The sequence below is a fragment of the Microtus oregoni genome, unplaced genomic scaffold (genome assembly GCF_018167655.1).
Source record: "Microtus oregoni isolate MIOR12 unplaced genomic scaffold, Mior012 000018F_ref0000195, whole genome shotgun sequence".
NCBI lineage: Eukaryota > Metazoa > Chordata > Mammalia > Rodentia > Cricetidae > Microtus > Microtus oregoni.
In genome coordinates, this window is record NW_024543077.1 from 39,288,291 (window position 1) to 39,311,558 (window position 23,268).

A 23,268-nucleotide genomic window follows, 5' to 3' on the forward strand; every position below is an offset into this window, starting at 1 on the left:
GGGAAGGGCTTACATAAAGGCACGAATGCCAGTAGAGGGGATTGTGGGTGGTGTCCTGGCTCAAGTCCGTCTATCCAGGGATTGTGGCTGGGCCCTCTCACAGACAGCACTAGGAAGCATATGTATTTCTGTTAAGCCAGTGTTGGGGACACAGCTTTCCTGGGGGATGCACCCACACATCTACTCACATCCGATAGGAAGCCCACAACAGACAGGTACCACCAACGTCCAACTTCACTTACAGGAATGTGCTTATACGGGTAAGGGGTTACTTACAGAGGAGAAATGACCCAGACACAGCTGCATCACCAAGCCCACTGAGCATGGGTGAAGCCCACAGAGCCGGGAAGCAGGAGCTCCCTGAGTAGCGTGCAGATAGCTCAACAGGCTGGAGAGAGTCCTTTAGGTGCCTCCACTGGTCTCACCTGTAGTAATAGGGGCGGCAGGGCTGCGTCCCCCACACCCGGCCGCCCACATGGCTAGCTTATGCTCCGAAATAACAACACACAAACTGTATTCTTTTAATCACTGCTTGGCCCATTCTCTTCTAGGCTAATTCTCACATATTAATTTAGCCTATTCCTAATCATCTGTGTGTAGCACCCCAAGGTGCGCTTACCGGGAACATTCTAGCCTATGTCCATCCTGGGTCGGAGCTTCATCCCGGGAGCGGGGCATGGCGTCTCTCTCAGGCGTCTGTTGCTGAGAGGAGAGCTTTCGAGTCTCTGCCCTCACTTCCTGTTCCTCCCAGCATTTTGTTCTGTTTACTCCTCCCACCTATCCTCTAACCAATAAAATGGGCCAGGGCAGTGCCTTTATTAGCCAATGACCTTCCTCCATCATTTCCCCTTTTTCGGTTTAAACAAAAAAAAAGCTTTAACTTTAACATAGCAAAATTACATATAACAAAACAGTTATCAAGTAAAAGTTACAATAATCTTTATCATAACTAAGGAAAACTATAACTATAACTAACTATTCTTAACTCCATCAAAGACTCCAGAAAAATATAATATTACCTAAGTAAACAAGAACTAAGAAACTTCAAACTCTAGAAATGACAAAGACATCTCTCTGCTTGGACAGTCACCCAAAGTTCTTTTGTACCGTTGGGGCATCCATCTTCAGCCTTCAGGCCCATGGTATCCAGCAGACATTTCCATAAAGCAGGAAAATTCAAAGTCAGTTCAGTCACTATCTGTTGTGTCCTGCAAAATGTCTCGCAGACTCTTTCATGAATCAGGAACCCCGAAAGATCATCTCACCTTAGGCAAGTTTAGTAGTCCTCTCTCTGCGGGTTCTCTGTGTCCAGTTTATGCAATAGTCCAGGCAGGAGCAGTTTCTTGCCCAAATGGCTATCAAACTCCATAAGGTGCCTCTTCGATGCCCATCTTCCTCTTGAAGTAGATTGGTGCTGCCAGGAGCAGAGTGTCTCATTGTCATGAAAAGTCCTCAGTTATTAAAACATTAAATGTCCTATTCTGTAACCTTTGAAAGACATGAAGAATGTCTATCTCAAATATATCTCTATATATCTAGAAAATCTAACTAACATGACTACAAGCTTTACTATTATCGATGATTATCCATTAACAACCTATATTTCTTAATTATACAGTACATATTTAAATGAACTACACAATCACAATACCTTAATCAAAATCAGAAACACTTATACATATAACAAAATTGACCTTAAATCTCTATCAATAAAGCAAAATCTATACTAATGCAAATTATTCATATCTATATCATATCCCCCTTTAAATGTAAAAGAACGTTTATAAACCATATTTGGGAATATGGGCGCAGTTATTTCTCTCCAAACTGCTTCCTGCTGAATGGGGGCGTCGTTAATTAGGTCTTTCATGGTATAACCTGTGTGCTAGTTTCATCTCAGTTGGCAGTTGAGCAAAGCAATTTTCTGAAGGCCTTCACACCAACCCTTCAGGAGGGCGTGGTCCATCATACCAAATCGGAATAGAAGAAATGAACAAAGTCTCAGCCTCTGTGAAAACAAAATAAGAAACTCCTTTCCAAAGTATCATATCCTTAGATCCAAATTCATAATATCTATGTTGGATTAGTTCAGCAGTATTTATAAATAAATATCTTTTAGCATCTGTTTCTCCTTCCTCAGCATTTAAACAATTCAAAGAGAGCATAATAGCATACAGTATCAAAATTCTCTGTGTATTTTCCATCTTTGTGCAGCTGTGTTTTAACCTCTATTTTGTTTATTTTTACTTTTAACTCTTTGTTTTTTGAGACAGGTTCTCTGTATCTTTGACCTGAAGTAACTCTGTAGACCAGGCTGTCTTTGAACTCTCAGAGATCCGCCTGTCTCTGCCTCCCAGGCATTCGGGATTAAAGGTGTATGCTACTACACCTTGAACTCACAGAGATCTGTTTGCCTCTGCCTTCTAGGCACTGGGATTAAAGGCGTGTGCTACTACACACAACAACTCTCTTCCTTTTTTTGTTTTTTACTTTAAGAACTTCAACTTTTAGTCTGCATATATTTTTAACACAATTTAAACCATTTACATTTTTTTTCTGTCTTTGAATCTCTCTTTACTGTATATCTCTCTTTTTCTGACCACATGAATCTTTAATTTACCAAGCTATCTCAGTAGGACTAAAGGCGTGGCTTTGCCAGCTAGATCCAGTCCATTCCTTAGCTTTCCAGCCTCATGGCTGAGGTACTGGCTGTAGCCAGCAAGCGAGCTTCAGCAGCCTATGCTTGCAAACCGCACAAACCGCCTGCATAAAAGAGTCAGAGTTTGTCCTGGCAGGACAGCCCAGAAAGCCGGCATTTTTAAACGGCGCAGCTTTTTTCCTGCTATGGCTGAAAACCGAAAAGCATGTGTTCAGCTTTTCGTCAACACTGTTTAAGTGTTTCGTGGCAGGACCTCTTAATGAGCTGCCGGCTTTGCAGCTAAAGCTGAGTCAGGAAGCCTCTCTTAGATGAGGCGCTTGCTTGCCTCTAGCAAGCAGAGTAAAACCGAGAAATTGCTGCTACCAAGAAACCAGGGACAATGCTTTCATTTTGTCCTAGAATTACTTCCCAAGCTGTCTCAGGCTTTATGTGGAAGCAGTTGTCCACGTGGGCGCCATATGTAGTAATAGGGGCGGCAGGGCTGCGTCCCCCACACCCGGCCGCCCACATGGCTAGCTTATGCTCCGAAATAACAACACACAAACTGTATTCTTTTAATCACTGCTTGGCCCATTCTCTTCTAGGCTAATTCTCACATATTAATTTAGCCTATTCCTAATCATCTGTGTGTAGCACCCCAAGGTGCGCTTACCGGGAACATTCTAGCCTATGTCCATCCTGGGTCGGAGCTTCATCCCGGGAGCGGGGCATGGCGTCTCTCTCAGGCGTCTGTTGCTGAGAGGAGAGCTTTCGAGTCTCTGCCCTCACTTCCTGTTCCTCCCAGCATTTTGTTCTGTTTACTCCTCCCACCTATCCTCTAACCAATAAAATGGGCCAGGGCAGTGCCTTTATTAGCCAATGACCTTCCTTGCAGACAGCTCAGCTGGTCTCTGCTTCCAGGCGGCTGGGGTTTCAGAGTCTTTGCAGCTCGACTGATGTGCGAGTCCTTTTCAAGGCTTAGCTTCCTTCCGTCCGAGTGAGACTCTCCGTGTTGATTGCTTGCTCTGATGTCACGGTTCTCAACCTTCCTGATGCTGTGCCCCTTGAATAGAGTTCCTTGTGTTGTGGTGGCCCCCACACCATAAAATTATTGTCATTGCTACTTCATACCTGAACATCTGTGTTCTGCAATGGTCTTAGGTGATCCCCGCGCCGAGGGTCGTGGCCCACAGGTGAGAACCACTGCTCTAGTGGATCTGCTCAGTTTCAGGAACTTCTTGAAGCTGTTTTGAGTCGTTTACCTTCCTGTTTAAGGAACCCGCAGGATGGAATGTTCTAATCTCAGAGGAAACTGATACACCATCCACATAGACATATGCTTTTTTATTCCTGTATGTGGTGTGTAATGGAACCATGATATATTAGAGTTGATCTAATACCTCTGGTTTGAATTCAATACCACAGGGTTCGTTTTAGCATTCCCCTTTGCTTAATTTGTAATTTCTCAATCAGTGAGAAGCCTAGTTCTCATTATCTGAAAGTATTTGCTTGTTTGTTCAATTCTAGCACATAATTTCATAACTGTTATCCCGTATCCGCATTAGAAGCACTTCACCACCTGGGGTGATGTATAATTCTTTGCCTTAGATTAGATGGTTTCATAAACCCGTGAGGTTCAACCACACTGCTTCTCTTTATCGTCCCGATGTGTGTTCCCACCAGTCCTGGGGGAGAGCACCGCAGCCGTAACAGAACGTCCTGTCGTATTTACAGTTCTTGCCAGCAGTAGGTGAGAAGTTGTCACCCTGTCCCTGCCCCTGACATTCTGGGGTCCTGGCCCAGGTGTTCTCTGTCCTCAGCTCTTACTTCTTCTCTGACCAATCTTCCTTATATTAAAAGTGCTGCAGTGAAATCTTTGTATTGTGTGTCCCTATCTGTCTCCCCTGTTTGGTCTTTGTTTCAGAAAGACAGTTGTTCTGATTTAATATGAAATCGTGATTATATATTCACTATGGCTTGTGGATTTTACTGTAACGTCTTCTTTTTCATCTTCAATGCTTTGCAACTTAAAAGATAAAGATTTTTAAAATATGTTTGTTCCATCCGCTCCTGCATTCCAGCCCTCGAGTGCGGAGGTGTCTGTTGGAGACGGACACATCTGCAGTGTTCTGTTTCCACAGCTGGGTTGTTATTATTCAGTATTTCCCTGAAAATATATTGTGATCTTTGTTTAAAATTTTTATCAAATTCAATTACTCAGAGTGGTAGCGTCATTGTCTCTGGAGATGAGTTACGGAAGAGAAGGGATCTGCTCCCTGCCTGCCTTTTCTGTCTTTTCATGTTGAGGCTATACACATACATTTCATGAAAAGCACACACACCTTACACGTGTGCATGCACACGCAATGTAGAGAAGAGATTAACCCCACCCACAGCACTGTGGAGCAGGGTCAGCCCTCTTTCTGAGAACACAGGAATGTGGGTGAAATACTGAAATGGAAAAGTGAACTGGACGTTTTAGCGAACACTAAAGTAGAAAAAGACTCAGATCAGAGTGAGGTGAGAAGGAACCCAGAGAGGTAGATGGACCAGGAGCTGGTTTTTACCGGAAGCCACCTGTCTATCTAGGGGAGCCTGACCTATATTCCCAGCCTTACAGTCCTGGGGCAGAATGAAGCCTAGGGCTGGACTGAAATAAAGTCTATGCAGACTCTCTCGGTGCAGTGGGACTGTCTCAACAGAGCAGCAGAGTAAAAGTCCTGAACGTAGAGCAAACCTGAGAATTTATAATGAATACTAAGTCCTTATTCTGGTTCCATCTGGGGTCTACTATCTGGTAAGTGCAGACGTGGAGTTTAGGATGGAGGATGAGCGACCCATGACCTGGAGTGTCCCCTTTTGTCGTAAGAAGAAGACAAATATTTTCTGGAGGAGGACGCCTGCATCTCAGGCCTCATGCATTTCCCACAGCTGCTGTTCTGAGGGAAGCGCACAGCTGGCTCACAGCACACAAACAGAAGAAGCCACCGCAAACCTCAGCGCACACAGGAGAGCTCGCGGTTCCGCAGAAGCAATGGTGCAGCCATACAGAGTAGGAGCTGAGGGTTTGTGCTCCAGCCAGGGCACACTTGAAGGTGACCAGGATGTTGAATGAGAACAGCAAGTCCCAGAAAAACCCACAGTGTGGTTCACTGAGCTAAAGAGACCTGATGTAGTAACCCCCAGTGCTCTTTGTAGGAGAACAATCATAGGTGCCAAAAACTACAGAGAAAAGCTCGGCATCTCGGTGCCCCCCTCATCTTTGGGACAAAGCTATGGTTTAAGGAAACCGCTTCCTGGAAATGGTTTTCTTCTCAGTTCTTCCAGAAAGAGATAATTAGTGTGGAATCATTATTGCTAATCTTGCCTTTTCTTTTTCTTTGCAGCAAGATGAGAAGATGAAGGAGATATGAATCCTAGCTTTTCTGAGTTCTCAAAGCACAAGTCAGAACAGAAGCATAACAAAGATCAAGACATGAGACATGAAGGAGTATTATGTTTGGTTTTTACATGAAGTATTCTGTTGTTTTCTATTTTGGGGGACTTTCCTGGATTATTGTTTGTCTATACTTACATTGAGGTGTGTGTGCATCCAATAACTATATTTTAAATAGGAAACTTTTTTTAAAAAGCATTGGCCATCACATAACTTGTTAATTTAAATTCTTACCGAACGTCATTTAGCAGTTCAACTCATTTCCTTTTAGCCAAATAAACACACTTGCATTGGTTATCTTGTACAGCAGGATACCTTGCTTTCTGTTTTGAGCGTTGAGGAGACATGAAGATGAAAGAGGGTTTGAACGTTATTGCCTGTTACCATTTCCTCCGCCATGCTGATTTCAGGAATACTCGTTAGCCGTCAGCTTCTTGATCACTTCCACTATCTGTAATCTTAGCGCCCAGGCCATGGTAGCTGTCATGCAGCAGACAAACCCTGGGCCTGTTGTGCCTGGCTTTCCTGACTAGCGAAGGTGGGAAGAGCAGCCCTGTCCCACAGACTGGGGTCACCTGTGCGCTGGGCACCAACGTGAACCTTGTTTCCTGACTGTGGCTGAGATGGGACCCCGACCTCGCATGCCTGCTCCATGCCTTCTCCACCACGGTGGACCTGATCCCTTCCAGCTGCAGCCTGAAGAAAACCTCACTCGCTTAAATCACTATGTGTCAGGGATTTGTGCCTGTAACCAGGAAAGGAGCTAATATCCTAGTTCTCCAGACCTTACTTAAATCTTATTTGTGTTTTAATGTATGTGCTTTTGTCTGTGTGAGGACAGAGGGGGGCGCTGCCTGTGTAGGTAAGAGAGAGCCATTGAAGCCTGAGTTACAGGCCGGTGTCAACTGCCCACAGTGGTGGCGGGAACCAAACTCACTTTGTAGAAGACCAGGCTGGCCTTGAACTCACAGAGAGATCCGCCTGCCTCTGCCTCCCGAGTGCTTGGATTAAAGGTGTGCACCACCACTGCCCGACTTGTAACTTGTTTTTAGAATAAGAACACCACTGGATATTATCAATAAAAGGTACAGTGGTATAGGGCTTTGATAAAATGCTTTTCCTTTGGAAGAAGGAGCACAGCAGATTCCTTTGGATGATCACTTCCTTGCCGCACTACCAGACGCAAGCCTGCAGCCAGACCAAGCGTTCATCTTGGTTTTCATGCCCATCTCTGGGAAGGTATGAGGTCAAAAGGTTTACAATAGCCACTGGCATCTTTGGTTTTTATTTCTTAATTAGCCTTGGCATAGAGAAGCAAACAGAATAGAGTTTGCAGCAAATACCTTAAGCATGCAGAGGTGCGGATCTTTCCAGAGTAGACATAGCCAGCTCCTTCAACAATGTCTTACAGTGTCAGAATGGACCTTCTCCCCACCCAGCTCTTAGGGTCGGGACACTTGGATCCACAAAGCAGGTCGGTGAAAAGGACCGGTACATTTAATGTATAGGAGAGGAGATTGCACCCCAAAGAGGTTTGATCATTTCACCCAAGATGTGCGGTGAAACCTCAGTGGAAACAGGACCCCAGGCCACCACCCACCTCTGAAGAGCTAAGTGGAACAATCACCTTAACATCACTTGGCCTTACTGGTCCAGACTGATGTTTTCCTTAATGATAATTCCAGAGAAGTGCCCGGTGCCCCAGTAAGGTCCGGTTACACGAGGATGTACCTAGCGTTCCTCTTCTGAACCTGACATGATCCCCTTGCTCTATTTTTACTAAACATTTCTATTTCGTTTTGTGTCCTTTGTTTTCTATCAGCGTTGTTTACCTTCTTATTTGGGGAATTTTCAAGCACACAACGGATAGCTGCATAACCTATAAATGCCCGACTCTTTTCTGCTCCCCTATGGTCACCAGGGCAGCACACTGCTAAGTCTTTTCCATCACACATCTGCTTCCTGAGAGGCGGGACGTCCCACCTGACACTCCAGCCGCGTCTCTGAGGCCATGGCGGCCATGGCGGCACTGTCACGTGAGCGGTGTCTTGGAGCACAGAGCATGCGTGATGTGGGGGGCTCCGCGCTCCCACGTGCGGTGAACCCTTCTGACACCGTGTCTTGTGAAACCTTAAGACGGCGAGTGTAAAGGCGCATGCTTGGGATGGTGATGGCCGCCACAACTTCACACCTGTGTCCGCACTGGGGCGACCGAGGAGGGGAGAGGCTGGGCCAGTTTATCCAGCTGCTCGTTTGGCACCTTAGATCACAGAGGCCTTCTCCCGGGTGCCAGACTGCTGTGGTTGAATGTGTTTGGCACCTGTACGCTCACATAGCTCATGGCTTGTTCTGCAGCTGGCAGGACGGTAAGGGAAGGGTTAGCAGGTGTGACTTGTTTGAGGAGATGTAGCGCAGGGGTGGGCCTTGACGTTTAAAAAGACCACACCTTCCCAGTTCGATCCCACATCTCATGGTTGTCGTCTCAGCATCTGAACTCCTGGCTACCGCGCAAGGCTATGCCTGCTGCCATGTCCTCTGCCATGACTATCACCGACTCTACCATCCTCTGGACCAGGAGTCCGAATTAAATGCTTTCCTTTATAAGTTGTCTTGGTCTTGATGTTTTATCATAGCATTAGAGAAGTAACTAAGACACTGTGATATAAAACCCCTCACACAGCGGGCTCACGCTCTTCCATTTATGCAGCTCTTGTCTGCACTCCCCACCGGTCTCTTCTTGCGCTCTGAACACCTGGCCAAACCATCTGTTACCCCACGATCATTCTATTCGTTGGACACCTGCATGTTCCAGAAGAAGGTGATAATCACATGCACTATCTAACTCTGTCCATTGGGAAAACGTGCCCCTCACCAACTGCTAGAGAGACTGTCAAGCACACTTGCCATCCTGTCTGCACCTGCATCTGCTGCCTGCCAACCCGTGAACCAAGCTGCACCTCTCTCCGTGCCCATCAAACCATCAGTGGGACAGTCCACTCTGCTCCGTCATGGAGTGTGAGCTGAGGGAGAGGCTGACATGGGATGCCTGCTGGCTGGGGTCTACACATGCCCGTGTGCCTGCTTCCTCCTTCCGTTCCCACTTGTGCTTTGCCCTGAATCACTGAAAAGTGATTTGCTCTAAGTTGTAAGTGTTCTGTACACAAGACGTTTGTCATATATTTTCAAAAATTCTGTCTTATTCTGTGGGTTTCTCTCTCTCCTTCCTGTGCTGGAAATGAACCAAGGGCCCTGAACACACTAGACAAACACTCCATCACCAATTATATCCTTAGCCCTTGTTTTGTTGGGACACGGTCTTGCTATGTAGCCCAGGCTAGCCTTGGACTCTAGACCCTCCTTCCTCACCCTCCTGATTAGTGGGAATGCTGTTGCCACCTTTGAAGTTTTGATGAAGTTCATTTATCTCTCTCCTCCTGACTCCCGTGGTCCCAGAGACTCTTTAGATACGGGGCCCATATCTGTCCTGATTAGGAAAGTGGGGTGATTGCTCTCAGGGAGAAATGAAAAAATAAATACATTTCCAGATCACAATAGGAAAGAAATCATTTATAAAATCGTCATTCATTAGATAGTATAATTGTGTTGGTGTATACATACCAAAAGCGAGCACAGCCTAGCTGTCGTATTTAACTGTACAGATGTGAGGGGCAGAATAACGAATGAATGAAGAAATGAATGAATGAAACCACTTCAGAGGAAACGATTTAATATCTGTGCGATTTACAAGAAGATTTATAATTACTTAGAGAATTTATAATGCTGGAGCATCCTGAAGTGAAACTTCCAAATCAGCTTCATGAAAATCAGCTGTGGATGATTCCGGGCTGTGAAAATCTGGCTTTAATGGTTACCATCTTCCAGCAGAGAGACCGGGAGGTGCATCCCGCAGACGGGTGGACCCAGTCCCTGCAGTTCGCATCTGACTCACACAGGGATGCTCCAGGGAACAAAGGATCCAGGTTCATCCCTTGGAATCTGGACAGAAAGAGCAAGTTTGGATGCTTATCAGTTAGAAACACGCTGGTGACTTAGGTTAAATAAATAGCAGAAGACAGTGAAGGCTAAAACCAGCACAGGCAGCAGGGCCAATGAGAGAGCAGAGAACCACATCACGTGATGTACAGAGGCGTCCTGGACAGGATCCAGCAGAAGGGTGGAGAGCTTTCCACCCCGTGTGGAGAGGACTAAGAAAACGTGGAGTCGGTGGTGGCTGTTTGTCCAGGGTGAGGCCCAGGATCCTATGCAGAGCAGGCATGGAAGAAGGGCGGAAGGGACACCCCCACAAGTGAAGGAAACTTGTCTTGTAGCTGGGGAGGGAACTGAGTGGCGTGGCTTCCTTTACTGTGAAATATCACAAATCGTGCTGCTGTACAGAGAGCAGAGAACCCTAGTGTGTGCTCAGCGTGGACGCTGCACTGGAGGGGGGTCTTTCCCTCACGCTGCCAGGGCCTGCGTGGGTGACAGTGGACTGTAGCTCAGTGACCTTGACTCCTGGCTGTGCCCCAGGTTCAAGCCACAGCCCCTGAACTCATAAGCCTGACTCAGGGGAAACATAAAACCGAGAGAACGAACCTTCTGGTCCCCTCAAGTGATAAGGGCCCGAGCACCCAGGAGACCAACCGAGGCCAGGCTGATGGAAACCCATAACCAAGGGGCACAAGTTCAAGAGCTACTCCATCCAGCTAACATGCCCTAAGGGGTTCCTGCCGTCTTTTCTTCCCTGGAAAACCACAGCAGTGGGCTAAAGAAACGTGGCCATGGAGCCAGGGGACAGAAATGAAGAATTTTATGATTTTTTTTATCTCGAGTGCAACATACCATTTTTGTGAAGGTATCTTCACAGGCCATGCGGATCTTCTCTGGAGTGAGTGGACTTGTGAACCTCAGTGGTGCAGAGATGCCTCTCTCCTGTCTCGCTGAGCTCACTGCATCATGGATGGCAAAAAACACCGAACAACCCAGGAAGACCCCAGACTCTCCTAGACCCTTGAGAGCAATGAGCCAGGTAGGTTAGGACACAACATGCCCCTCCCTCTCTGAATATAGTTTCATATGCATATATGTACACACATGTAGTATACACACACACATATATTAAAACCTTCAGACTGCCATACATATATTGTTTTTGAAAAAGTATTTTACCCACTGACCTTAATATTTTTATATTTAGAATTCTAGCTTAAGAAAATGATTTCAAATGGAGCAAGCATATATAGAAATGAAGTTGATGATTGCAATATAAAAAGTCTAATGGGATCTGATAGTCCATGTTAGGCATATTGGAAATATTGCAACATGTCATTAAGTTACTTTATAATTAAATGTTTACTTTGGACTCCTTCTGTAGTGCCCTAAAGACCTCAAACACCAAGTAGACCAGTGTCTCCCCGCCCTACAGACAACAAAGAAACCTTGGCTCTGTCAGCGAGCACAGCTCACCTTAGAGGAATACAGGGTGTTGGATTGCTCAGACGGCGGCAGGAAAGAGACGTGCATCTCTGTGGGGATGTCGCAGATGGTGGGGATTTTGTACTGGTTTGGACCGCGGCTGTACAGAACGCCCTGAGGGGAGTAACTCAGCTCCTCTATGGTGTAAAGTCCCATTCCTTGAATAAATGCACCTTCCACCTGAGGGGAGAGAAGGAATGTGTCCCACCAGGAGGCTTCCCAGGAGCATGCCCGCTGCCTGTGGCTTGCCTGACCTGGAGAACTGCAGTTCAAGGGGCCTTACAGGGCATCTTGGAGAATGTCCCCAGAACCCCATCTACAGCCATTTCTGTATGTCCCATTCAGTGCTAGACTCCAAGTCGGTGGTTTTGGGTTTTAGTTGTAGCCATTGCAATGGTAACTCTAAATGAGTCTGCACAGGCCTGTGCACACACCATCATGCCTTCCTCCAGTGAGGCAGACGGAACCCTTCACGGACCCATCTACCAGGGTAAAGGTCCCCAGGGGATGTTTCCTCTTCAGACTCACTGCACTTCCTGCTCCCCAAACAGGAAACAAGAACAAACAGTTACACGTACCTGGCCTATGTCCAGGGCTGGGTTTATGCTGTGGCCAACATCCATCACAATGTCTGTTCTGATGGTCTACAAAAATAAATGTTTAATGCAGGTAACACAGAGAGAAGAAGCTGAGAAATGCCTTCTTCCAGGTATGGGGTCAAGTGTTTCTTTGGACAGATCATGTTATTTTCATGATAAAGAAGCAACCAAATTGTCATTGTGTAACCACGTTTGTTATCTAAAACCTTTGTTTTTGAGATAGGGTCTCATGTAGGCCATACTGGCTTTAAATGTCGCCAAAGTTGTTCTTCAGCTTCTGTTTCTCCTGAGTCCACCTCCCCACTGATTAAAGACATGCACCACCATGCATGGCTTATATGGTATTGAGGATCGAACTCAAGGTCTTGTACATCCTAGGCACACGCTCCATCCTCTGAGCTCCATTCCCACCCTCCATTCTGCATGGCTTTAAAAACCACATTTATTTATTTTTATTTTTTGTGGTTGGGTGTTTGCCTCCATGCCTGTGAAGGGAATCTAGGCAGCTCCATCTTGGCGGGTGTGGCTCCCACTGGCCTTGCCCTTCTCTCCCTTTCTCTCTGCCTTGCTAAAAACCATCAGATTACATTCCCAAAGACAGCCATCAAGGTCTGGTCACTAATATGGCTGCTTCCTCCTTCTGAGGCTATCAATGTCCAGCTATCAAACTATTGAAGTCAAGCAATCAAAATTCTCCTTTGGCTCGCCTAATTAACACCTCATCCTAACATGGGGTTTCCCCTTCTCCCTTTATAAACCACCATTTTCCTCTGTGACACGTCTGTGTCCCTGTATCCAGAGGCAGAACTTTGTCATTGGAGACAATTACCCATGCCGGGTCTCCCTTGTCCTCTGTCTCCTGTCTTTGTCTCTCATTCTCTGCCCTCTGTCCCTCTGGGGCAGATAAATCTCCACTGTGCCAAGAACTTGACCTTGGGGGGGTCCAGAGCCAATACACTTTTCCTCTCATATCACAGTATGTATGGCCACTCTGTGTGTGCTTGGTGACCACTGAGGTCAGAAGAGTGTCATACCACCAGAAACTGGAGTTACAGATGGTTGAACGCCAGCATGTGAGGACTAGGGACAGAACCTGGATCCTTTGCAAGAGCAGCGAGGGCTCTTAACCACTGAACCATCTCTTCAGCCCCACACAATGCTCTTAGCCCCAGATTAAGTAATATTTATTTTCCAGGGGGATAAAAAAGTTCATTTGCTTTGGATTAGCTTCAAGATGGCTGATTCAAGAGACTAAATTTAGTCTATCACAACAAACAGTGAAACAACAAATGTCAATATCTCTGTCCTTCAAAAGCCTCGTCACAAAGCCCTGTGGCTTCTATCCAAGCTAATCCATGGAGTCTACCCAGCCCGGTGACATCACCAAGCCATGGATCAGGACGGGGCAACAGAAAGTCAAACTGCTTTCCATTGCCATAGAACTCCATTCTGTGGGCGGGGGAAAGAACAAACATGAACTTAGGGCTTGTGTTCTGCTCACCTAAAAGTGCAGAAAAGAGCGGGCCCTGCCTATGTGCTGGCAACACCTCCATCCTCCAACAAGTCGGTAGATCCTTGGTGTGAATGATGGTTTCCACCATGCAAACACACTCTGTTGATAGTTAAGGAGCAAAGAAAATGCAGAGCTGGGTGGTGGTGGCGCACGCCTTTAATCCCAGCACTCCGGAGCAGAGGCAGAAGCTTAAGTGGGTCCATAAAGGTCCAATTACAGTAAAACAAGCAAAGAAACAAAACCCTGAACCAACACCAGGTTAGTCATTACTGTTCTGAGCGCCCACAAGGCCAAGACAAAAGAAAAACCTAAACAGGTATGTTCCCGCTGACTTTTTATTTGAGGGCAAAGGGATTCAGAGATTAGTTAGCACGAGAGAACTCTCAGCGTAGTGTGGGACAGCCACTCTAACCCAAGAGTCAGGCTTGAGGTGACAGTTCACTGCTTCTGTCCCAAGTTCCCCAGAGAGATGCAGTCTGCGCTAGAATCCAGACAAATCTGATATTCTAGCAGGGAGGCTCAATGAGGCTAAACCTAATCTCAAAGATAAGGCTGACTCTACTTTGAAAATATATGCTAAGAAGATATAAATGAAAAGTTATGCATAACAATCTAAGAACATAGACACAAAATTTTGGAAATATCAAAGCTGGAGGTTACTTCTTGGTAGGTTTTGGGGCAGATTGTCACTAACCTAGTAGCTTAGTGACATGACATTGTGAAGGCTACCGCAGTCCCATTTGATGTATCTGTGCTCATTTATTATACAATGACCAATGAATACTTTCTTTACCACAAAAGGCCAAGTACAAGAAAGGAAACCAAGTCCTTGAAGCTGTTGTGTGTGTCCAGGAGTGTGCATCTACACCCCACCCATCCTATAAAAGTATAAGATGACATTTAAGACATCCAAGGAGAGGGCATGATTGACCACTGCCTCTCCTGAGCTGACCCTTGGTCCTTCTTAACAAGCTGTGGACACCTGTGGTGCCCTTCAAGAGCATCATGCTAAGACACTTCTCATACGAGGTAGGATTGCTAGTTGAGAAAAGAGTCTGCATGGAAGCTGTTGTCGGGCTGTTTCGAAGTAGTTTCTTTCCTATTTCCAGTTAAAACTGAAAGAAGGAAACACCTAAGAAGAAGGATTATTGTTTTCCACAGAGGGTACTATAATGCTAAGGAAACTCGTGAGTTTCATTTTTTTTTCTAGCAATACAGAGAGATCACCCTTAGGGCTAATGTATGGTGCTGCCACACACCCAACTTCCTTCCAGTAGGCACCATGTGTGGAATGTTTAGCATCTCACTCAGTACAGTCAGGGGACATTCCCTGGTGGAACTGACCTTGTGGTTCCCAGTCAGGCAATCTATTTCCACCTCTGAGCAGGCAGCTCCAAACACAAAATACTCGAAGATATGGCCTTCCCCTGTCTCCCAGTTCATTTCCGCCTCATAGCCCCTGAAAGAAACAAAATTGTTGAGGAGCACTGTTAGGTGATCAACGCCTGCAATCTCAGACAACGATGATTAAGACAGCAAAAAGGGAGCTGTGGCACTCAGAGGAGGACCTGTGTCTAGGGCCATGCCAGCACATAACACATGCCTAACACATGTGTCCAAGAAACACGTCTTCTATGGTCCTCAGATTGAGGGTTCAGCCTGCATCTTAAAGCAAACACGGTTTCAAGGGGGCCTTATCTGCCTGCTTTCTCTCCCTCTGGCTCCAGGATTCAGTGTTGCCTGTGAGGATTCAGGTCCCCTGGCTCCCATGAGCTGGCTCTATGCTTGCTCCATCCCCCTCTCATCAGTAAGAACAGGTGAATGTCAAAGAGAAAAGAAGTCCAGGCCAGCAGCTTGCTGAGTCCACTCCCCTGTCTCCCCTCTGTCCCCAGCCTGGAGGTGGCCATGAAAAAACACTACCAGTGTCTGTCCCTGAAAGGCAGCTGGAGTCCCAGGCAGAGTGAGAACAGGAGCTAAGACCCTGCCCTGTCTCAGCACTCACTCCCCCATGGAAACAGTCAACCAACCGTTTCCTAGACGGTGGGATGCTCCACAGCTACTCAGATCTCTGCTCACACAGGAGGCGCCTATCCTCATTCTGGCTACACTTTCACCCATACTCTTGGGTCTTAACTTCAGGGATAAATTGCACTCTCAACAAAAGCCATGGCTGTGGATTTCAAGCACCAGTTCACAGAAAGCCACCTCACGGCCACAGTGGGAACCGAATCAGCACCACGTTCACCTGTGTGAACTATTTTCCCCAGAGCCGGTCGCCTGGGAACTTGGATTAAGTAGCAGATAAAAGTTTCTTCCCACAGCAGGCTAACTGAACGTCGTGCATCAGGTTGGGGGCCAAAATCGCAAATAGAACTGAAATTCTTCCTCAAGCTCATACCGGAATTTTCCATGACATTGAATTGAAGGGACGGTCTTACCTGAAATATCCAATAGCCGAGAGGCTGATGCTCTGGTCAAAAGCGGTCTGCGCCTGAGAGGAACAAGCAGAGCAAGATATAAGAAGGAGTCCCGAGAGAACTGCTCAGGAGTTTGGTTTATCTCAACATGTCTTACGTATTACAGTCACAAGGATGGCCCGAGATGAACAATTCCTGTCACCAATCTCCATCGACATAAGCAACCATGGCTCAATGGGTGTAATAGCCACACTAGCTCAGTGTACATGGTTGTGGTAAATGTCTGCTGGGATATGTTATGCTCGCCAACTGAATTATAATGGTCGTCCACGTCCTGCTTATGAAGGGATCATTCAGTCATCTGGAGAGACTTGGGCTATTACTTCTGGGATACAATGGTTGGCTGTTTAATTTGATATCATGTGTACATTACAGTTTCAGTCGGACAGATTGATTTTGCTAAACTGTGCCATGACATCAACAGGTCTCCCATTTCTGCAAGGCTACTCAACAGATAACCAAAGGTCAGGCCAACAGACTCGAGAGAGACGGTGACAGGCGCAGCGTTACGGAAGAAGACAGACTCCATGGCAGCATCCTCCAATGGATGGCAAAGGAGGATGTTCCAGAATTACATCTGGGGGCAACTTTCTCCAGTCAGCCATTCTCAACCTTTCTGAGGTCAGGTGACACTAGGAAGGGGGAAAACTATGATGCCCAGAACAGATGCAGAAGTTTCATATTCTCCTATTCCATAATAATAATAGTAGTAGAAGTAGGTAGTTTGTTTTTCAAAACAGGTTTTGGTTTTTTGTTTTTGGTTTTGTTTTTTTTTTTTTTCTGAATAGCCCTGGCTGTCCTAGAACTCACTCTGTCAACCAGGCTGGCCTCGAAATCAGAGATCAGTGTACCTTTGCTTCCCGAGTGCTGGGATTAAAGGCATGGACCAGCACCACCCAGCTTACTCCATAATTGGGAATTATGAAATCAGCCTTTATGATAGCAGGAGCTTTTGGGTGAGAGAAAGGTGACTGAACTGAGCCATCAGGATTTAAGGCACACTGCTTAAACTCTCATACTGGGCTAGCTCAGCGCTGGGGTCTTTCCAAGCAGAACGGTATGCAAACCTTTGCCAAACCTGTCCTTTGATACTGCAGAGCTAATCACGTAGAGCAGTCGGCATGGCAGCCGCACCAGGGGTTATTAATGTAAGCTCCACATCATCTAACGCTTAACAATCCGCCATTGTGAAAACTTAGCTGGTCTATGACAGGGCGTGTGTCTTCTCCTCCAACCAGACTGCCAGTGCACCAGGAAGCAGGCGAATGTTTCCAGTCCACTGGTCCAGTCTGTGACTTGTAGAGAATATGCCCTATTAATTGTTTTATTCTTGTGTGTATGGATGTTTTCCCTGAAGGCTTGACTGTGTGTGCACTGCCTACAGAGGCTGGGAAAGGGCATCAGATCCCTCAGGAGTGGAGTCACAGACAGCTGTGAGCTGACGTGTAGGTGTTGAGAATTGAACCCAGGTCCATCGGGACAGCAACACGTCCTCTTAACCTGTGAGCCGTCTCTCCTGCCTCTGGTTTCCCATCTCTGAGTGAGCATCTATCTGAGCTTGGCAGAATGATTCCAGCATTGCTTTTCTGTTTAGGAACAGGGAGTCTGAAGGAGGAGAACACACAGCAGGTATCCAGGGAGCATCCAGGTTCACACACAGCAGGTATCCAGGGAGCATCCAGGTTCACACACCGCAGGTATCCAGGGAGCACCCAGGTTCCACGGGACGAAACATGCATGAACACAGCTTAGGGCAGAAGCCGGAGCACGGACACCATCTTTCTGTGTCACAGAAACACGCCTGCGTGCACCCCTTCTCCCACTGCATGGGGTCTCCATGTGCCACAGGCAGAGCAGCCTTTGCTTGTCATTGTGCAAGGACAGAGCCTTTGAATTACCCTCTCCATGAACATAACCCGCACTTGTCTCTCCCCCCGCCCCTTCCTCTCGCGCGTTAGCTTCTACGATAAACCCAGAGAAGCGGTGAGTCTCACCCAATCCTTCCACGTTCCCTGAGGATTCTTGCTGATGATGGGTTCAAGGCGTTTTAGAAGAGTCTGGCAAGCATCCTGTAAGTGATTTTAAGTTACAATTCTAATAATTTCATGAAGACATCAATGTCCAAACAACACGGTATGCCATCCCACAGAGTCCCCTCCACGGTACAGAGGAACAAGGAGACATAGGGTATCCGTGCAGTAGAGGATGGCATGAAAGACGTCATGCAGGGATGTTGGCAGGTGTGAGCACGTCAGGCACGCACTGGTATAAGCGACAGTCTCCTCACATCCTGCACTAGGGCAACACTTAACAGGGGGACCCTTCTACACTACTAAACACTGGTGGCAGAACATGAATCTTCTGGGCATGTTGTTCAGGGTTCAAGAAACCAGAGTGAAACACAATGAACAGGGATGGAGAGGGCATCGCCCAAAGGCCTGGCAAGAGGTAGGAATCTGACTGAACACAGAAGGGGGAAGACATTGGAGGTTTGGGGCGGAGTTAAGAGGACTGGTGACCAGTGGAGCAGCAGGCACTGAATCCCTGCTGGGTGCTGCGTCCCTGCTGGGTCTGTGCGCCCACCCAGCCTTGCACTGAGGAGACTTGGGAAATGAACGACTCTTCTCTTCTGATCCCCAGCCATGGATCTGACCCCGAAGGGCTTGTGAATGATGCTACTTTAGGAGGCTTTACCTTTACTGCCAACCCATTGAGATCGGCCACCACAGACCCTCCAGAGCCATTGGTGTTGGGGACGGTTTCTGTGCTTGTCCCACGCAGGTGGACACTGGACATCGGCATCCTTAACTCACGGCTGACCACCTAGGTTTGGAACAAGGTCTCTTTTCAGGCGCTTTGGTTAGTTGCATCCTGTGCTCAGGCGTAGTTGACACAGAACATGTATGTCACCCTTAGATGCAGGACAGGGATGAAGAAGCAGAATCCTGAGCTCCTTCAAGTACAAAACCCCTCTTTTCTAAAATCCTGGTGGCTAGCTAGTCTAGATTCCAAGTTCTAAATGCATCTTTCTTTTCTGCTGATTTTCTCGTGTGAAACAAAGGAAGGAAAGGCTCCAGGATAGTGCAGGGGAGAAGCTTCATCCCCATTTCTGGGTTAATGAAATCAGCACTGTCAAGCTAATCTCACCACCACACTCTGCAAAATCCTAGCCAAGAGGATATGACTTTAGCAGGAGCTGTATGTTTCTTTATGCAGTTCTGAACACACTGCAGGAAATGAACACCTCCCAGGAAGGACTCGGGCCTCAGGAACACGTGAACCATGGAAGAGGGGATGGGGCTGGGGCCTCTGAGGGGCCAACATAGGGATTAGGGATTGCTTTGGTCTATTACTTTACATTTTAGTTGATTCAAATTAACCTCTGTCTGGCTAGCAGTATGCTTGTTAGAGTTTTTTTTCTTTCACAACTTGTCCAAGGACACGGGCCTTCTGAACCCTTCCAAAATAGCAGGCTCTCAGAGAAGCATCCTGACAGAGTACACAGGCTCTCAACATAAGGACTTTGGCTCAAGGAAGGAAAAAAAAAAAAAAACACTGAAAACTCCCTGAAAAATAGAACAAGAACTCTCAAGTTTTAGCAGCATGAAAGCAAAAAACAAAAAAAACCGCTGAATATCCCAGGTCCCTGTAATTTAAAAAATCTAAATGGTATCACTTGAGCTGCTTTCACTCACCTGGAAAATTATCTAATTATTTCAACAATTCATCAAACTTAGCGTTAGTTAACGGCACAATGAAACAACAGATACTTTATGGAAAACAATTTGACAACCCATGTCAAGTAATTCCAAATGCCCATGACCCATGATCCAGTGATTCCTCTGCTGGTGAGTCACGTTAAGAAAACAATTGCTGAGAGGATCACAGGTTTATTTTGAGAAATATTCATGGAATAGCTCAGTAACTGGGGTAGAGTTGATTATAAATACATCCCCCCCAAGCAGCCATTAAAAGTCCTGATTGCTAAGAATCTCTTTTGCTTGTCTGTTTTGCCTTTGAGAAAGGATGAGTTTGGCCTCAGTTTGATCCACCTGCCTTAGCTTCCAGAGGGCTAGGATTATAGGCAGGCACAAGTGTGGCAAATTGTGAAGAATTTGCGATGACAGGAAGCAGTGGTCCTCCTGTGTAAGCCGGTTGCAAAAAAACTGACAATGAACAGCATAACACCAGCAACATCTTAGTAATTTTTATAGTAGGTAAATCGGCTGGGCGGTGGTGGCACATGGCATTAATCCCAGCACTTGGATGGCAGAGATAGGAGGATCTCAGTGAGTTTGAGGCCAGCCTGGTCAAGAAACCATTACAATCCTTCTGAATTTACACATCTTTTCACCACCCAACAAGAACTCAGAAAAGGACAATTCAGTTGTCAATCATCGAAATGGTAGCAGAAAGCAAGTACACAGCCATCTTCAGCAATACAACAAACCCATCTTTTGGCACACACTTTTCTGGCATTCAGTAATAAAACTGACTTATTTGCCCAGTTTCTGCTAACAGTTTAATGCTAAACTGTCAAGCTACAGTGTCCTACCCTTTTATTTTGGGACAGCGATGTACGCTCACCGTCTTCGCTCGTGAACACATCTGTATGGACTCACTCAAGAGAATCCAGAGTTTGTACACTTACCTGGATCATTTTAGTGTGGACGCCCTGCCCCATCTCAATGCCACCATGAGTGACGAGTACTGAGCCATCGAGATAAACGTGAACCAGGGCGGCTGCCTGGGGAGGGGAAGAAAAGAGGCGAATCAGAAGAGGCGCTGACCCTTGTCAGGACTTGTCGCTGAAACTAAAACACTGTCCACCCCTCTCCCCAGTCCCTGTCCCCCAAAATATATATCCTAACAGAACCAGGGCAACGGCAGGGCCAGTGCTGCATGGTGATCACCCCAAAATGCTAATCCAAATAAGGTTCACAGAGAAACATTTATGGTTTAGTTGCAAAATGACCCAGAACCACAATACACCAGCGGTTCTCAACCTTCCTAATGCTGTAACACTTTAACATAGTTCTTTAAGTTGTAGTGATCCCCAACCATATAATTCTCTCATTGCTATTTCATAACTGTAATTTTACTGTTGTTATGAATCTTAATGTAAACGTCTAATATGCAGGATATCTGATTTGTGACCCTCAGAGGCGTCGCGACCCACAGGTTGAGAACCACTGACGTGAGCCATCTTGGCACGGAGCTGCAGACCTCTGGAGTGGATCACCTGACCGCACAGCTCCTCCGAATGGTGCCGAAGCAACCACGCTGCCCACAGAATATAAAGCTCGTCTACTCAGAAGCAGCTAGATTAAGTGACCTCGTTTACAACTGACGAGCCTGCGGCTTCTGCCAAGTCTTACTAGGCTAGAATTGTCCACTGTGGATTCTAATTCAGTGTGCGACTGTGACTGTTTATCTAGAAGGTGACAGGATAAAGATGGGGAGAGGAAGGGACCCTCCTACTCTCTGCTCACGGTCTTCTCGCTCCCGCCACACGGTGCATAGGTGTCGATAGGAGTCCATCCCACGGCCCCACCCATTCCTGGTTCTCCCTCCATGAGACCCATGCAAACAGAGGAGGCACAACCAGTGACGTCAGGGCTTGGCTGCATCTCTGTGTGCATGCACAACATACACACATACGTGTAATAGATTAGATGAGGGGTCCCCATCGCTGCTATACAGCAAGCTAGAACACAGAGGTCCTTCACCAGTGAGCACACGCAAGTTCTATTCAAAACCCGAGGCAGAAAGAGTAAGTGGGGTTTAAGGGCTAAGCAAAGACTGATTTAGTCAGCTAAAGGAACCAGGACAGCAATTCAAAAACTTTTCTCTTTAAAGGCATAAGGAGAGCCAGGTGGTGGCGGTGCTTGTCTTTAACCCCAACACTCATGAGGCAGAGGCAGGCAGATCTCTGGTTTGAGCCCAGCCTGGTCTACAAGAGCTAGTTCCAGGACAGGCTCCAAAGCTACAGAGAAACTCTATCTCAAAAACCCATTAAAAAAAGAAAAAGTTACGAGGAAAAGCAACTCCTAAAATTGCATTTAAAAAGTTAAATAATTTACCTTTCCAGGTTTAGCTGACCCTTACCAAGCAAGAAGTAGGGCACCCAGTGCCCCACAATGTCCCATGTCTATTTCATATCTAGAAACACCAAGTCCCAGTGGGAGAAGAGGAGTCTCTTCCTGGACACATGAACAGGACCCAAAGCTGGTATCTCAGCTGCTTAGTGTCAGCCTGCAGTAAATCACAGGTGCCTCATTTCCCACCAAGAATGTCCCTACCCACGGTGGGGGCATAAGCAGAAGAGCCATTGCGTCCCAGAGTACTGCAGCTTATGCTAAACCCAGCCTGGGTGGGGCTTAACAGCTGGGCCGGGCCATCACAGGCTGATCCAGTGTGAAGGATATTTCCTCAGCTCCTCTGTTTCCCCAGGTCTCGGACGGGTGACATCCCAGCCTGGGTTCCAAGAACTGACCTGTCCCATGGCTACTGTGAAAAGACCCACAGGAAACTTCAGGGGAATCATGGCCAGCCCCCTCTTCTTCCAGGAATTCTCGGCATTGAATTTTTCTACAGCTGTTTTCCTCATAGCGAAGGAAGACTTGGCCATGCATTCTCTCCAGCACTCCAGGAGGGGCTTGGCATTGATCTCTTGCTTGTAGTGGGTACAATCGATTGGCTTGTACATGTTTATGGTTCGAACCTATGAAAGGAGAGGAGAATGAGAAGTGAGGGGAAGCTCAGAAGACACAGTTTGTTCACCCCCTGTCCTCTTCCTCCACTTCTGCCCATCCTGAAAGGGCCAACTTATGTGCTGCCCCGTGGGCGCTAAAGCCCTTCTCAGGCACGACGTTTTCCTTATCCCCCACTCAGAATCGCATCAGCTATACTAGACTCTCTTGTTTATATGCCATTCTTGTTCAAGTTTATAGGATGGAGCCCCTGGCCTCTATTCCTGTGTGTCTCAGTATGGTCCGGTTACATCCCTGACTCTCAGTTCTTGTATTTGTGGGCATCTGTTGAAAGGTGCCTGGGCTATGTAACCTGGGTTACGTAGATGCTCTGGCGAGATAGGACCACTTATTCCCAAAGCCAACCCACGGGGATATTTG

The 23,268-nt window shown here is 46.8% G+C and overlaps 2 protein-coding genes across 2 annotated transcripts in view; one reads left to right on the plus strand and one right to left on the minus strand.

The window, feature by feature from the left end:
* Positions 1–8,074, plus strand: part of LOC121459116 (shugoshin 2-like) — a 31,627-nt gene extending 23,553 nt beyond the window's left edge. Inside the window, exon 9 of the mRNA XM_041668637.1 lies at positions 6,025–8,074. Within this exon, the coding sequence (XP_041524571.1) occupies positions 6,025–6,040 (16 nt within the window). The 3' untranslated portion in view covers positions 6,041–8,074. The remainder of the gene's footprint in view (positions 1–6,024) is intronic.
* A 1,710-nt stretch (positions 8,075–9,784) lies between these two features.
* The window catches only part of LOC121458936 (aldehyde oxidase 1), a 50,913-nt gene continuing 37,429 nt past the window's right edge, over positions 9,785–23,268 (minus strand). Inside the window, exons 26-35 of the mRNA XM_041668364.1 lie at positions 22,632–22,859; positions 20,787–20,882; positions 18,830–18,958; positions 18,130–18,204; positions 16,097–16,149; positions 15,003–15,117; positions 12,125–12,190; positions 11,538–11,726; positions 10,914–11,081; positions 9,785–10,070 (exon numbers count right to left, since the gene is read on the minus strand). Of these exons, the coding sequence (XP_041524298.1) occupies positions 10,020–10,070; positions 10,914–11,081; positions 11,538–11,726; positions 12,125–12,190; positions 15,003–15,117; positions 16,097–16,149; positions 18,130–18,204; positions 18,830–18,958; positions 20,787–20,882; positions 22,632–22,859 (1,170 nt within the window). The 3' untranslated portion in view covers positions 9,785–10,019. The remainder of the gene's footprint in view (positions 10,071–10,913; positions 11,082–11,537; positions 11,727–12,124; positions 12,191–15,002; positions 15,118–16,096; positions 16,150–18,129; positions 18,205–18,829; positions 18,959–20,786; positions 20,883–22,631; positions 22,860–23,268) is intronic.